We start from the raw sequence: 15,045 nt of genomic DNA on the forward strand, positions 1-15,045 counted from the left end.
AGAGGAGCTCTGATCATAATTTTGATATAAGCCAAATGTTTTGTTGAGTATTATTGAAAATGACATGGACGTTTTCTTGAGTGTAGAATCTTGACACGATATCACATGACCGGAATGCGATGATAACTAGGGAACTTGAGATAAATTTGTTTGGTCTACAATGGCAGTAAAATTCATATGTAGTACCTCTATCCAATTTAAAAAATCAGTCAAGAGAGGAATAAATATTCTATGATCCAACTCTTGTATCTCAATTCCACTGCAACCCTTCCTTGTCCAGCCCTGGAAGAATCGAGTTTACTTCCGCTTGCGAACAGATTCCGTTTTTGTTTTAGTTCCTAATGTACTTGTTTCAGGCTCTGAAGCAGTAACAGGTTCAGAGTCCTTGAGAGACTTTGGTTGTTCTTCGGCTTTGGTTTCTTCATTTTCTTCCGCCTCTCCACCCTGACCAAATTCATTGACACGGGTATAGTCAACCTTGTATTTGTAGCTCTGATACAACCAAATAAAGAAGATAACATCGTCTCTAAGTGTGGCGATTCTATGGAGAGTAGGCATCTTAATGGTGAACGCGAAGAGATCGTCGATAAATGTATTCAGGAATTTATACGTGAGCGCTTTTCCGGGCATATGTGCGACAGACTGGGAAAAGTGGTGTTAGCAGGATTGCAACGAAGACATGAATTCCATGGACCTAGAGTCAAAGCCATCCTTACCTTCAAACGGTAGTTAATGTAGAGGCTGGGTACCATCATAAGGAATCCGTAAGCGTAGACGCTGCCCACCAAGGTTTCGATCACAAAGGAGTACCATGACTTATGGTCTTCATACATAAGGCTGTAAACTGCATATGCAGCCAGCAATGGGACCGCGAGCATATAAAGGTACCTAAAAGCTATTTCATCATATTCTTTCGTTTTCTGTTCTGTCTCACTGAGCTTGTGTTTATCTTCGAAGACAACAACGTATGGCAGAAACGAGAAAGCCGATCCCGGCCGTGGGCGACGAAGTCTAACATCAACGGTCTTGGTGATCTTCCATGCTTCCAGGACAATGCCAAAAGCTTGTCCCCCGAGAATCATCCAAGAGGTGCCCTCACTGTTATCGAGAAGGTACAGGAAAATGACGGTTTGCATAAAGACGTTCGCAAGAATGGTGCGAAGAGAAGTGCCAACTGAATCTTTCTTCTGACGCCAGTGAGACTGTTTGCATATTAGCTGCATAGCACTTCATGTATGAGATAAGGCTAGACAAGGGACACACTTACAATATCATTCTTAAATGCAAGCCCTTCGAAAATCATATGGAGGATGCTGACGAAGAATGTGGTAGCCAAAAGATAGCTATTGGTGTCCAACAAGATCTCCTTAAAAGTTTCGAATTCGCTTCCATCACCACCAGCAGGGAAGGGCCCCCCACTTGCAGCTTGTCTTTGATTTTGCTTTGTGCTCTCGTCAATGTTGGCCAGCAGTGTGAATTTCCAATTCTGCAAGTTTTTTAACGTGATATGAAGGGGCAAGGTTTCAACAGTGGAATTTAGTTCAATCATATGGCTCTTCAACTGCCAAAACGTATTGACGAAAAGGATTGGATAATACCATCCATTCTGGCCAGTGGCATCTCTCGCACCTGTTGTTTCAAGCTGGAGATATTGTCGCGCTGCTGGAGCCATTGAGGGCAAAGTAACAATCCCGGTATCCGGGATGACCGAGAGGGTGAAGTTAGGGTGATAAAACGACCCAATTTGAATCCCTTGTGGGAGTACCTCATCCTCTTCTGCTTCATCTGCGCTAAGCAGATTTTTTAGCTTCTTCACTTTCTTTTTAGGCAAATAGTGGTTCAGAAGGCGACAGAAGTAAACAGCATTGGCAGAGCTATAGCCCTTGTCGTTTGGATTCAATGGATGTCCACTAAGCGACATGTAAAAATGCGCCCATAGCGTCCCATTCTGTTGCACTTCTTTCGGCACTTTGAAGCTCGTCACGATTTCCCTAGTGTCATCCCAATCACCGATAGTAAAATTCTTCTCCTCGAGCACTTTTGCGTCCTCTGGGAGAGCATCCAGTGACGGGATGCTGGTAGATGGCGAGACGTAAATGGAGATGTCTACAGAGCTATTCATAGGCCATATCGGTGCGACCTTGTAAGGGACGATAGTCGCGTTCGGAATGCTACGGATGTCCGGCCGGTCCGTGAACGCTGGAATGGCCGCATTTCCCCCAGAAACAGAACCGACATTTCCGCTATTTTGTCCTGATTTTGACGTCCCGAGTATTTGCGAAAAAAGGAACTGGGATGCGACGAAAAAGGCCAAACCTTGAAGGGCAGTCTTCATGAAAGACTGTGTCCAACATGATTAGTAACGATAAATTGCCAATGATTTGGAAAGCAGGAGAGCATGCTTACACCTAGGCCTTGCTCTTCTTGTTGTTGCCTGCGACCCGACATGTTGATAAGCTGGTGGACGCAATACCAAAAGCATTGGCGGGTGGATCCTCGTCAGCACAAGAAGAGACTTTTTATATCCATGGATGACTTACGAACAGGCGAGCTGGGGTCGGAGCTCCGGCACAACAACGCCGAGCGAATGAGGAGTCACATGGTATTTCCCTTGAACCAGCATATAACATTCGAGCTCCATGTTTCAATTTCGTGGAGATATAGGATTCTTTCTTTCCTCTGTGGAATATTTGGAGCTTGATACCCTGTATGAGGACACTGCATTAAATGCCATAGATCGTCTGTTTCAGCTGCAGGTCAGCGATATGGACCATCACGTTCCTCCATAGTCGAGCTCTACTCACAGATAAAGCGCAACCCCATGTCCCAAGCCTCCGTGCCTTCTCATTTCCCTGCTCATGATGGGCCAAGGGTTTGGGTCATTTCAGCGGGAAGCTCACCCATCGGCATCGCGCTGGCTCGCCAGCTACTTGCGCATGGCGATATCGTCGTCGCAGGAGTTCCAGAATCGAACCTCGAACGGGAAGATCCTCACGGCGCCGATTTTGAAGCCTTTCTGGACGAGCTAGCTTCTAAAGGTTCAGACTGGGAGGAGCGGATGAAACCTGTGATCATGGACATCAGGTCTGCGTCCCCAAAGATTTAACTGAAGAGGTGGACGCATTGTTTCGGTCGGAAAGCGAGCCAAAAATCTATACTACACGAATGGTGGGACTGATTCCTTATGGCCAAATATTTGTTGCAGAATAATGAATGAATGCCAAGTTATCATTGCAGAGGCCATTAGCGCATTCGGGAGAATTGATATTTTGATATGCTGTTCAAGCCAGGGTAGGTGGTTGCGAACGTCTTCCCTCTGTTGAGTACTTATTATGTGTGCCAGTATCAACCAACATTTATATGACTGACTTATAACCTCACATCTCCAGCAATAATCGGCACTGTCGAAGAGCTTTCTGCATCCGAACGGACCCGATTGCTAGTAAAGGACCAATTTGAACTCAATTACTTTGGTCCAGTAAATTTGATCAAGGCCGTTTTACCCCAATTAAGGAAGCAGAAGAACGGTCACATCCTCGTACTGGGGGGTATCAGTACGTAGATCGATTTATGGCATAAAAAGGCAACATGGTCTAATTATTATTACCAGCCAGCCATATAGGTACCCCTGGGCTAGGAGTTTACTGTGCAGCAGGGTGGGCCTTGGAGGGTTTCTGTGATGTACGTTTTGCCACACGGCCAAAACGAGGCTAATGCTATGACGAGGAAGAGATGAATGGCGATGAAAAAGAAAGAAAGAAAGAAAGAAAGAGTTTTAAGGGACGGAAAATCTAACAAATATCAAACAGAGCCTCGCCTACGAAATCGCGCCTTTCAATGTCCGCCTCACCATTCTCCAATGCAGCATCGAAATTGGCATTCTCACAAACCTCATCACCAGCGTCCCTCCCATCCTCCCAGCCTACTCCCCTTCCACAAACTACGCCCCCTTATTCCGCGGTATCATGAATGGCCTTCTCTCGCGCCTGCCGAATCTCCAGGGATCCTTCAATCAATCCCCGGAGGAAGCGTCTGAGGCGTTTCCCCCATGCACCCCACTGTCTCCATCCTCGTCATCAACTGCATCGACTTGCACAAGACCCCCAACTAACAATGAGACAAATCCAAGCACTAACGCGCGCAGGCAAGCGGAAGCAGCCGAAGCGGACCATGACGAAGTCCACATCGATTCAGGTTCCAACGGGCCCCTCTCTGCACCAGCGGTGGTATCTATTTATCCACCACTGAGTCCCGCGCATCTGGATGTGCTTATCGCAGAAACCATCCATGCGATCACGTCCATTGGCGGCCATGAGAACCCGCCTGCTCGACATATTGTGGGTGCGGAGGGAGTTGCAGCTGTGAAAGAGAAGTTGAAGACAGTCACGGAGGAACTGGAGGATTTCATCGAGTGTAGTAGTGCTGTAGATATTAGTGTTGATCCAGATGCGGGAACCTGAGTGCGAGTGGTGGACGAGGTGAAGTTGGAGGCGGAAGTGGGCTGGGAACAAACACAAGTGTTGCTCATGAGAGCGTATGCGTATATGGTTTAATATATATGAGTATCCATATAAAGTGTTCTTTGTCGAGCACAACTAGGTGTTTAGACGTACCTAATATATGCCTATCAATATTCGGAGCCGTCAAGCAAAATCTTCGAGGAAGCTACGAAGATATACCATCCGTGTATCGTAATTTCCATCAACTGGGAAGTACAGTTAAATATTGTTGATGAGGTTTATAACTATACTGCATCTAAATGGCAAAATTTTGTCGTTGCTTATACGCAGAATTCAGATTCTTCAGCTGTAAATCAGAACGCCAGGATTTCCCAGTACATATCACATATCCTATACCCCGCACCCCTGTAGTCGATTTAAAATGATCTCCTGGGAACGCGAGAGTTCTAAAGAAAGAAAGAAAGAAAATTGGCGAGGTTTTTTTTAAAAAAAAAAAATAATGAATAAATAAATAAAGCAAAATGACGTTCGCGTACCGGTGAAAGAGTTCCGGCGGCACGTAGTACGCAGTATGTAATTTCCAACTTATGGCAGATCAAGGCTCATGTGTCCATAGTGCGGTAGGGCGATGGAAGACTGCATTTGGAAAATTGAAATTTGATGAAAAGTTGGCGCAGACATCACCAGTTGCATCGGCAAAGCAACACCGGAAAGTAGAACGGCCATGGACCAGAACAGGAACATGGGAAATTCAAAGAAAAGAAGAAGAAAAGGCCAAAAGCTTTCAAAGTTTAGCTTATGCTATTATTTCCCTTTCACGAACCACGACTGCCTGCATTCCCACAAACTTCCCATGTCTTGGTTATTTCTGAAACAACGGAACTCTTTCCAGGCATTTCCGTTGGGAGGCTCAGTAATACGCCCGTCGATTTGTAGGATCTTGTTAGCAAGGCGACCGGGTCCGGAGACTCCACTGAATATTATGTCTTTTGGGATGGATTCTTGTGTTTGCCCCGATGTAGGTTCTGGCGCAGTGTCTGTTGTGGTTTCGCCTGTGGCTTCCGCTATTGTTTCATCTGAAGCGCCAACAGTGCTGTTAGCTTCCACTGTGCTCCCAGTGATAGCGGCGATTCCATTAGGGTGAGAACTGGGTAGAGCTGGCTCCATTGAACCCTTCGGTTGTTTATCATTGGCTGTGGCCTCCGAATTAGAGTCAGTAGCACAGTCACCAGAATATAACAACTTGGGTACGCGGGACGGCTGCTGGCTCGCAAGTTCCAGGCCAGGAGTTTCATTTAACGACGTCTCCTTCGGTACGGCTTCAACCATCGGCTCACTGGCAGAAGTTCCATTGTTCGTTGCGGTAGTTGCTGGAAGTTGAGTCTCATCTTTCAAATATGGAGGAGGGGGCATCTCTCTTGCTGATGACAACTCTAAGCTGGCATCGGCGGAAGCCATCTCATGGATTCCCGGGAGCATCATGCCATACTTGACGTAATCGATATTTACGGGTTTCGGTTCAACGGTTAGGTTCAAAGAGTTTCCTGGCGTATTCGCGCAGACAAAACCTGGACTCCGTACGGGTTCACCAGAAGACTGCTTGTCGGAAATAGGTTGAGAGTCTATTGTCGGATTTTCAGACTCATTGGTTAAGATCCTGTCTCGGTGTAGATTTGTCGTGTTCGCCAAACACACAGAACCTGTAACGGGGCCCGTGTGTTTGTCCTCCTGAGAAAAATTTCTAACCAGTGGAGTGGCATTGCTTACTATATGAGCTGCTGTATCGATAGCTTCTGTCTGCATACCTTGGTTTGTAAATTTTTGGTCGACTTCAGAAGAGTTATATAGAAATACACGTCGACCCGGAGGAATTGCGAAAGTGAGTGTACAGCCGTCTCTGTCTACAATCTGTTTGAAATAGGATCAGTTAGGGAAAATCTCTCGTGGCAGAACAAAAATACGGGAGATAAAGAAGCATATCACCCACCCGAACCTCCTTTTCCAGAAGAAGTTTCTCATCCCCCCTCCTAAAACACCTCGAGTATCTCCAGACATCGCCAACCCTCACGACACCATTTTCAACCAAAGTCCCCAGCTTGACCGTACTACTTTTCCCCGCAATAACATCACTATCAAGCTTCTGTTTCTGTCCCCAGAACTCCTCGAATTGCTCCTCCTTGAATTTATCGTACTTCCCTTGAGCTCTCTCCTCCATAGCCGCCGCCGCCTGGCGTTGCCATTCTGGATCATACCTTCCAGTCTGTAGGTCGAACTGGAATTGGCGAATTGCATCCCGCCAGCTATTGGAATAGCGGACAAAGGATTCAGGAAGCGGTGGGATAATAAAGTTACGGGGGTCTTCTTGACCTTCGGCATTTGGGCCGGGATCAGCATGTCGCTGTATATCATCCGGAAGCAGAGCTATGATCTCTTTCTTCTCATCTTCGTCCAGACAAGTCCATGCTTTGGGGTCAGCTAGTAGTTTCTAGGGATTGTTAAATTAGCTTCCACTTTTCTAGCAGAGACTTCCCCAATCACTTACAACCAGATCAATATCAATGATACGCGAACTAGTGCTGGTGGTCAATTGCTCTTCACTCCAAGGGTTTTTCTTAGGAGTTCGTGATGGGCCACGCCGTGCGCCAGTAGATTTCTTATGGGTTGTCATTCTGGGTGACTTTGTCTTCTCACACGGCGGTCCAGCTGCACCAGAAGCACGGCGGGGAGCGCGCGGTCTTCAACATAGTTAGCTTTGCCACAGCATCTATAGCCGAAAAATTGCATATGAGTATATATAGTAAAGAAGCCTAATAGACATTCCGATAGAGCCGACGAAAATGCTGACGGATTTGAATTTCATACTTGGATGCATGTCGAGACTGTGTTTTGCCGCCGCTGACCGCCTTCCGTTTCCTCGGTCGGCCCATATCTGCTGACTCAGTTGACGTCTTTGTCACCAACGATCAAAGGAAAGCTTTACCAGGTCAAAGTTAGACCGGCGAAGGGGTGGATATCTGGCTTGATGAAACAACAAAACCAACAAGGAGGAGCTGTCTTTGCTTCTGTTGTTGCCATATAAATAGCACCACAGAATCCTGTGATGGGATAAGGAGGTAATAACGAGTTAAAGAGACCAAAAAAGATCTTGTGCAGTGAGGATGGTTCTGTCAACTCAGATTTCCAGGCTGGATGGTGGGTTTATTAAACAATGAAACGTTTATTTCTCTAGAGTTTCTGACTGGCCTGCGTGCTAACAAGTGCTTTGGTGGATGTAGGCATCCCACTTGCCGCCTCCGTGGATGATGAGCAGCAGGTGCGTATTCCCCTTGTTGCTCACTAGCTCGGGTTTGTGTTGTCAGTGAAAGGTGAAAAGGTGAAAAGGTGGGGAAATGCTTTTTGTTTTAACATGGAGAATCCATAGGTGGATGCGTTGTCCGAGGCAAAATCGCAAGCCAAACTGATATCCCGTCAATTGAATCGGAACTCAGAACCGCAAGCTACTATTGAATGCGGACAATGCAACCTTCAGTGAGTCCCGCGATTTTCTACGGCGCTCCCGCGAGCTTCTTATATCGGAATCTTATAAGTCCATATACAGTTATATCATCAAAGATGGTGTTTGCTTCCTCTGCATTGCGGACCGATCATACCCTCGCAAACTTGCATTTAGCTATCTTGGCGACTTAGCCAACGAATTCACAACCACATATCCAACTTCGCAATATCTCTCCACCAATCTACGTCCATACGCCTTCGTTGAATTCGATAGTTTCATCAAGCGAACAGTGAAGACGTACCAAGATAGCCGTGCGCCCCAGAATTTGGATAAGCTGAATGATGAACTACGAGACGTGACAAAATACATGGTTAAGAATGTCGAAGACCTCCTATACCGGGGCGACAGCTTGGAGCGGATGGGCGAGATGTCCGGGAGATTGAGGGATGACAGTCTGAAATACCGCAAGGCAGCGGTGCGGATAAACTGGGAGTTGCTTGTAAAACAGGTATGTGCATAAAGGGCTTGCGTGCAAAGGTAATCATAAAAGAAGATATTGCTAATTTGGAATTTTTCTTTGTTGCAGTATGGGCCCTTTGCGGCGGTCGGTTTCGTTATGCTTGTTTTAATCTTCTGGCGGTTTCTCTAAATAGGGCTTTGTTTTGATTCTAATGCTATAGTTTTATTCGTGTGATTGTGTTTCATTTCAATTCAAATATCCGCCAGCCTCCATTGTCTCTTGCTGCATCACATATGCACTAGGTATAACATCATTTGTAATTGCCAAACTTACATGATAAATGCATGATGCGATTTGCATCGGCTGTTTCCAGCATCCTACACCAGCAACCCTAACTCGCAGGTTTTCAAGTAGAAAATCTCATAACATTCAACCCGCAGGCCCGTTCCTCCGTAGCAGTATATTTCTGCTCCCACCCGCTTCGCGAGACGAATTTTCTCCGTTTGCACCATGTGAAACATAAAATATTCAAATCTCATCCTCCTCTTCATCAAAATCATCTTCTTCTCCCATATCATAAAGGATCCTACCGCCCTCACCAGGCCCCTCCGCTCTCTGCGCATCGAAATAAGGCAGCACAACCCCTTCCCTCTCCAACCTCTGCCGCTCCGTTAAACCTAACTCAAATGTTGACTCCGGCTCCCATCCCCCCCTTTCAGCACCGCCCTGCTCCTCCCCCCGGTGATATAGCGGATGATCGTCGAGCAACATCACCATCTCTTTTACCTGCTGCCGATGAATCCTCACCGCAGGTGGCAAGAAATACCACTCCACAACTCCCCTGCCACTCTTGCGCCGATGTTCCATTTCAATAACGACGCCGTTGAGGTCACCGTCATCGGTGCTCTTGCCGTGCTCGATGCGGCGACCGATGATGACGCCGTCTGCTTCTTCTGCTAGACCGAAGACGGGGGCCATAAGGCTCCTGTCTCTCGCGGCTTTTTCGGCGAGGATGTGGCTCATGGAGTGAACGGTGAAGATTGTTGTGGCGAGATATGTTAGTAGAGATAAAGTGGTTGGTGTGTATAATGTTTGTTTCTGTAGGCATGCGGGTATATCCTGGTGATACACGACAATCAGGGAAGTAGAAGCATGGCTCTGTGGGCTGGTTGAGGGTGACCCTAGCAATGAGCGTAGATATGCAGCTGGATTCACCTCCTTGTTCGCGTCGCTCTTACGATCTATCATTGGATTGACAGAGTCGATAATTACAAGGGATTCTGTATGGAAACATAAGTATGGCATTTCCTGCCGATGTTTATATTATTGAGCAGGAGAAACGGGAACAACATACTATTTGAAGCCGTTGCTGCTGAAGGATATGGCAGCAGTGGTGACGATGCTGCGGAGACCACTTCTTTTGCAATGTCTGCCAAACTGTTTCGTCGGGCCAGGATAAATGTATCGATGCCATCTGGGCGCGTCAGAGTCTCGAAGGAGACAAATATAACATGGACTTTTGATAGCTATTACGGATACAGTCAACATGGGACGTTCATTCACGTCTCCCAGTGGAAAACAATATTTCCGCACAAGCATCAATGGATGCGTTTGCGATGGAGACACAGATATTCATTATTATAACAGATTGAGCAACGAGTATGAAATAAATTTATACATAAGTATATATATATATATAAGATGAGGGAATTGGGATCAATAAATCAAAGTTTACTACGAACAAATCAACCAAAAAAGAACAGCACGGGATTAAAATCAAATCAAATCATTGAAGTTAAGCGAAGAATATAAAGGTAACAAACAGTACCTTTGCTCTTCTAATATATTCCTTAATCAAGGGTGTAGCAGGCTGTTCGAGAGAGTCTAGGAGAAGGGTTAACGGAGACGTAGAATCGCGAAGACTGAGTAGCTTGGATATTAAGAGTAAATTATGCGTGCGACGGTGGGAAGCACTGGTAGGCGACATGATTTATGCCAATAATATATATCAAATTCTCCAGATGAATTTGCTTTTCTCTTTAAGGTTGATGTGAACTCGTTCGTTTTTTTTAGTTAGTTAGTCTAAGTATGGATGTAGATGTTGTTTCCAGTGAAAGCATTAAAGGCAGTAACCGGCTACCGTAACTAGCCCAAAGCGCAGGACAAATAATCTCAAAGCCTCTTCAACATCGTCTTGTTAAGCGGGACAGCTTCGGCGACGATTGAACTCCTTTCCTCCCTACGCAATAGATGCATAGAAACAAATTTACAACAGTAGATCCCGGCAGCATTCGACAATACACCCATTTCGTCTTTCAACATCCCTTCGCCAGCGTCCGCTCGGTTAGCTCGACAATAGTGCCACAATGGCTGAACCTCCAGCCAAACGCGCTAGGAGGACGGATAGCTCGACAATGTGGGAGATGAATGACACGAAATCCCACTCAGACGATTATGACAACAACGAGCTACATGGTGGCATGTCAAAACGAGAAGCGTCAACCAAAGACGATAGAAAACGAAGCAACATGTCGAGAAATGAGCGCAGATCCCGCTCCAGAGATAGGGATGATCGAAGACGTGACCGGAGTAGATCGAGAGATAGGAGGGACAAGAGCAGATCAAGGGAACGGAGAGAAAGGGACAGGGACAGGGACAGGGATAGGGATAGAGCTGGTCGGAAGGACAGAGACAGGAGCGGCAGCAGGGGCAGATATACTAGATGGGGTATGGCTAAATTTTTCTGTTTGACGTCCATGATGAGAAATTGACTGTGTGTTCTAATACTCTATGTAGGGGATTATGGAAAGACGGCTCAATACCGCGAACGAGGTCGTGATAGATCCTGGTCCCGTTCCCTCTCTCCAGCACGCTCGCCCGCAAGGAATGGTTCTGCCTCCACCCGGTCTAGAAGGTCACGGTCACCTCCACCGCCGCGGGGCTCGAGACCTGACCGTCGAGGCGACCTACCACCCCGAGACCAGGTCTGGGAATCGGCAAAGATGGGGGCGAATGGGATTTCTTCTGAATCGAGACGGCATGGTTCAACAAAATCTAAAATCCAACCTGTGCTAGAGAGTATGGGCGTAGATATCGACAGTGCAGATGCCGAAGACCTGGACCAATTGATTCGGAAAACGATGGGGTTCTCGTCGTTCCGGACTACACAAAACACTAAGGTGCCTGGAAACAATATCTATGGCGTGCGCAAGGAGAAGAAGACACAATACAGACAATATATGAATCGCCAAGGAGGATTCAACAGGCCATTGAGCCCGACACGTTGAGTCTGAAGATTCTATATCGCTTTTCGTATTTTCCTCATTTGTGGTGATGGCGATTTTACCTTGATTATCACATCTCGCGAGTGTTTTCGAGTGACTTCATTCCAATTCTTCATGGTTTACACTGACCCGGGTTCTTATCTATGTCATTATTGATAATTGTATGTACAGCACATTTACTACCATTCTGTGTTTGAGCGTGGACGCGTTGATTCCCATCATGTATATTTACTATGTACCAAGTATATATCTGTTGTAGCTGTTGCTGCTGAGAATGACCCATTTTGAGTTTGATGTGACCTCGGTTCCTGAGCTTTCCCCTTACTATGTGATTAAGTTCTTCATTGATTTGGTTTATTCTATCTAATTGATTCCTTCTCTGGTGGGCCATTATGTGTCGAATCATTGGCTAAGATTATTGCAAGGCATATTGATGATGCGATTGGTGTAGGTGTTAGAGATTTCTAGCTACCTTCCCGCTTGCCCCATCCTACCTTTGACCCCTATGGGAATCGGAGTTGCTAACGTGCTAGGTGCCTAGCTGCTCTATCCTTGCTCGATCGTTATTTGAATAGCGATTTCGAGATACCTACCTCCCTTCCCGATATCCGATCGACCACTATTTGAATGGATATTCCTAGCTAGCAAGGTGCCTGTCTGATATTTGCTACATCGCTATTAGATTGAGATTTCTATTCAAATAGATATTCCTGGCTAGCTAGGAGCCTATCTGCTCTATATCCCTCAGATCCCTATTCAAATAGAGATTGCTACCTAGCTAGCTATATCCGCTTGATCCCTATAAGAATGGAGATTTCCAGTTAGCTAGCCGACTGCTTGCCCACCCACTACATATTCCCTCATCTACACTAGCTCCAGAGCTTCCCTCCGTAGTTACTCTGCAGTGCTCTATTGCTCTTGTGCCCTGCATCCCCTATATAGCATATAGATGATCTTTATATTATAGATAGATGTGGTGTTGAATGATGATGATTTTTTGAAGATCAGATAATTATTACCATTGCAGTGTGATTACCACGACAGTGTGGCGCGGACTTGTGGCAATTCCATGTCTACGCAAAAGATGGTGAGAAAGGGAAAAAAAAAACATGTTGGCTGTCCAGTCGTCCAGTGACACCAAGCAAATACAGTTAATAATACCGTCAAAAGTATAATATCCACTTCTTCTGCGAACGCGACTTTACAAACAGAAATCACCACACAGGCCCTGAATTCTCATGGCACTTGCTTGACTTTATCATACAGACTACGGAGTAGTAATTCTAAACATCAGGATATAGATGTATGGAGGATCCTCTCAAAAGGGTTGATTAACACTAGGAATTTAAGCTGTAATATTGTAACCGGCATTAAGAGTATTTCTATTCCATGTCTTAGCCATTAGTTACACCTGATAACCTAAATCTCAAGGTGCTTTGGAATGAATATCCTTGAGATTGGTAGCGAGATTGCAGCTTAAATTCTTAGTGAAAGTCGAAACTTTTGATGGGATAATCCGTAAATATGGTTTAGATATATAGAAAGCAGCTCTTCTGTGAGCTAATTCTTGACTCTGAACTGCTAAAACAGTTGAAATAAGTCTATAATGACTCATTCTTTCTCTTTTTGTATAAATGTATGAGGTTGAAGCTCCAGTGATTTCATTGGCAAGTTACTACCTTTGAGGATGTTTTCCACCAGTCTAATACCAACGACAGGCCATCATGTACCGCTTAAAAATATTGGCGATTCACTAATTTTAACTATCCCCTCGTCTGGGGGCGAGGCAACAATTAGCGTCGTGCCTGACCGCCTTTATATGGCCAATAGGCAAGCTGAATTATCGGCTTCCAGCCAGTAAGCAGTCATGAATTGGGGTGGCAGAAAAATACGCTAATTGTTGCCTCGCCCCCAGACGAGGGGATAAGGAAATATATAACTAACTACAATAACCAACCAATCCTGAAATATCTATAATCCCCGTGTGCCAGGCCGGTGATCCGATGGCTGTCAGGTAGCGATTTGAGATCGGTTTCTATGACTATATATATCTGGCTTTTTGAAGTCTAAGCGGACTTTAAATTTTACCATTTTTCTCCGGGAACAGAAGGGGAACAAAATAATCAAAGATCTAATTAATCAATTATTTTTACAATTTTTTACTATGTTTATAATAAATAAGATATTTCATTTTTTAAAATTCTCTTTTTTTCTTTTAATCATTTCTAATGTACATGTACATGTACAAGCACACGGAATATTGGTATGTGTCTCTGATTTAATTTATTGTTTTTAATTCACTTGCTAATTTATACTAATTATAGAAATCTCGCCTAGCAGCAACTTCGCTGTCTACAATTATTGACAATATGAAAGGCAACGATGATGGATTTTTTCATCTCGATAATACGGGGATTTTGCGATCCTTCAACAGGGACAATAAAGTTATTGACTATCAGAAACTTTCAAAGGAAGATTTTAATATGCTAAGTAAAGTATACTTGAACAAGGAGGCGAAAGATTCTCTTAAACATTGGTCAGAGAGTAGCTCTTTAATTGATGATAGCGAAATTTGGAATCCATTTCATGATCGTATTCCTTCGTTCCAATTACCAGAACTTGAAGCCAACAAAGAGAGTATGGGACTGCAGTCACGTAAACTGAATATTTTGTCACCATATCGTGACCTTTGCACGCCTCTTAGTTGCCGTTGGAGTGTTGACTGCCGTCACCAGGAGCCGAGGTGTAAATGGTGTATTGAACAAGATAGGGGTGATACCTGGCTTGGATATTGTGTTGAGTAGCAATAATAATTGTAAGCGTTGTTTTTTGTTGTCATCTTTTAACATAGGTTATTTTCACCAGTTGCCACATGTCAAAAGCTCCATCATACCTTTTAATATGTCCTGCCATTTGTCTTGTCTCTTGGCTTGATATAAGTTTCAATTTCCAGCAAAGTGTCGCTTACAGGTTATACAGGGTTATCTGCATGCGAATAATGCAATTAAGGAGTTAAAAAACATACTGAACAGTATCAAGGATTTCCTTTTTGACTTGTAGAAAAGGTTCCGAGTTAATACTTTTTTGGAGCTATCAAAGTCCTAACTGAGGGACGATTAGATAGTAAATAACTTTCGCAAGGCGATGGGGGCATCGTTTTATGAGGAGCTGGATCAACTGGGTGACGTGATATGCAGTGGAAATTTAACCCAGGGACTTGCGAGTCCAAAGCCGTAAATATAAGCAAGTCTAACCAGTTCGTTCCATCCAAGAGGCTGTTGTTCCTGATTGAGTGATGGTTGTGCTGGTGAAGCGAGCAATTTAAGTAATTCCTAGCGCAAGGAG

The 15,045-nt window shown here is 45.0% G+C and overlaps 7 protein-coding genes across 7 annotated transcripts; 4 read left to right on the forward strand and 3 right to left on the reverse strand.

The window, feature by feature from the left end:
• Positions 1-232: 232 nt before the first annotated feature.
• HCBG_02812 (CLPTM1 domain-containing protein) lies at positions 233-2,448 on the reverse strand (the record flags this gene model as incomplete). The annotated part of the gene is made up of 4 exons (XM_045429861.1): positions 233-642; positions 717-1,202; positions 1,268-2,341; positions 2,407-2,448. 4 exons carry the CDS (start codon positions 2,446-2,448, stop codon positions 298-300), a joined length of 1,947 nt encoding a protein of 648 aa, XP_045289756.1.
• A 213-nt stretch (positions 2,449-2,661) lies between these two features.
• On the forward strand, positions 2,662-4,572 carry HCBG_02813 (short-chain dehydrogenase/reductase; the record flags this gene model as incomplete). Its single annotated transcript, XM_045429862.1, has 5 exons — positions 2,662-3,084; positions 3,206-3,291; positions 3,390-3,554; positions 3,611-3,681; positions 3,810-4,572. 5 exons carry the CDS (start codon positions 2,822-2,824, stop codon positions 4,458-4,460), a joined length of 1,236 nt encoding a protein of 411 aa, XP_045289757.1.
• Positions 4,573-5,264: 692 nt separating this feature from the next.
• HCBG_02814 (uncharacterized protein) lies at positions 5,265-7,255 on the reverse strand (the record flags this gene model as incomplete). Its single annotated transcript, XM_045429863.1, has 4 exons — positions 5,265-6,082; positions 6,266-6,368; positions 6,448-6,945; positions 7,003-7,255. The coding sequence occupies 4 exons, from the start codon at positions 7,126-7,128 to the stop codon at positions 5,265-5,267; spliced, it is 1,545 nt and encodes a 514-aa protein (XP_045289758.1).
• A 202-nt stretch (positions 7,256-7,457) lies between these two features.
• Positions 7,458-8,620, forward strand: HCBG_02815 (protein transporter sec22; the record flags this gene model as incomplete). Its single annotated transcript, XM_045429864.1, has 5 exons — positions 7,458-7,652; positions 7,736-7,773; positions 7,882-7,988; positions 8,059-8,464; positions 8,543-8,620. 5 exons carry the CDS (start codon positions 7,619-7,621, stop codon positions 8,603-8,605), a joined length of 648 nt encoding a protein of 215 aa, XP_045289759.1.
• A 17-nt stretch (positions 8,621-8,637) lies between these two features.
• Positions 8,638-10,470, reverse strand: HCBG_02816 (Elongator subunit IKI1; the record flags this gene model as incomplete). Its single annotated transcript, XM_045429865.1, has 3 exons — positions 8,638-9,696; positions 9,771-9,942; positions 10,245-10,470. 3 exons carry the CDS (start codon positions 10,401-10,403, stop codon positions 8,945-8,947), a joined length of 1,083 nt encoding a protein of 360 aa, XP_045289760.1.
• A 312-nt stretch (positions 10,471-10,782) lies between these two features.
• HCBG_02817 (uncharacterized protein) lies at positions 10,783-11,703 on the forward strand (the record flags this gene model as incomplete). The annotated part of the gene is made up of 2 exons (XM_045429866.1): positions 10,783-11,143; positions 11,213-11,703. The coding sequence occupies 2 exons, from the start codon at positions 10,783-10,785 to the stop codon at positions 11,701-11,703; spliced, it is 852 nt and encodes a 283-aa protein (XP_045289761.1).
• A 2,096-nt stretch (positions 11,704-13,799) lies between these two features.
• Positions 13,800-14,643, forward strand: HCBG_02818 (uncharacterized protein; the record flags this gene model as incomplete). Its single annotated transcript, XM_045429867.1, has 2 exons — positions 13,800-13,963; positions 14,025-14,643. The coding sequence occupies 2 exons, from the start codon at positions 13,865-13,867 to the stop codon at positions 14,502-14,504; spliced, it is 579 nt and encodes a 192-aa protein (XP_045289762.1).
• Positions 14,644-15,045: the final 402 nt, after the last annotated feature.

Source organism: Histoplasma capsulatum (genome assembly GCF_000150115.1).
Source record: "Histoplasma capsulatum G186AR genomic scaffold supercont2.3, whole genome shotgun sequence".
Taxonomy (NCBI): domain Eukaryota; kingdom Fungi; phylum Ascomycota; class Eurotiomycetes; order Onygenales; family Ajellomycetaceae; genus Histoplasma; species Histoplasma capsulatum.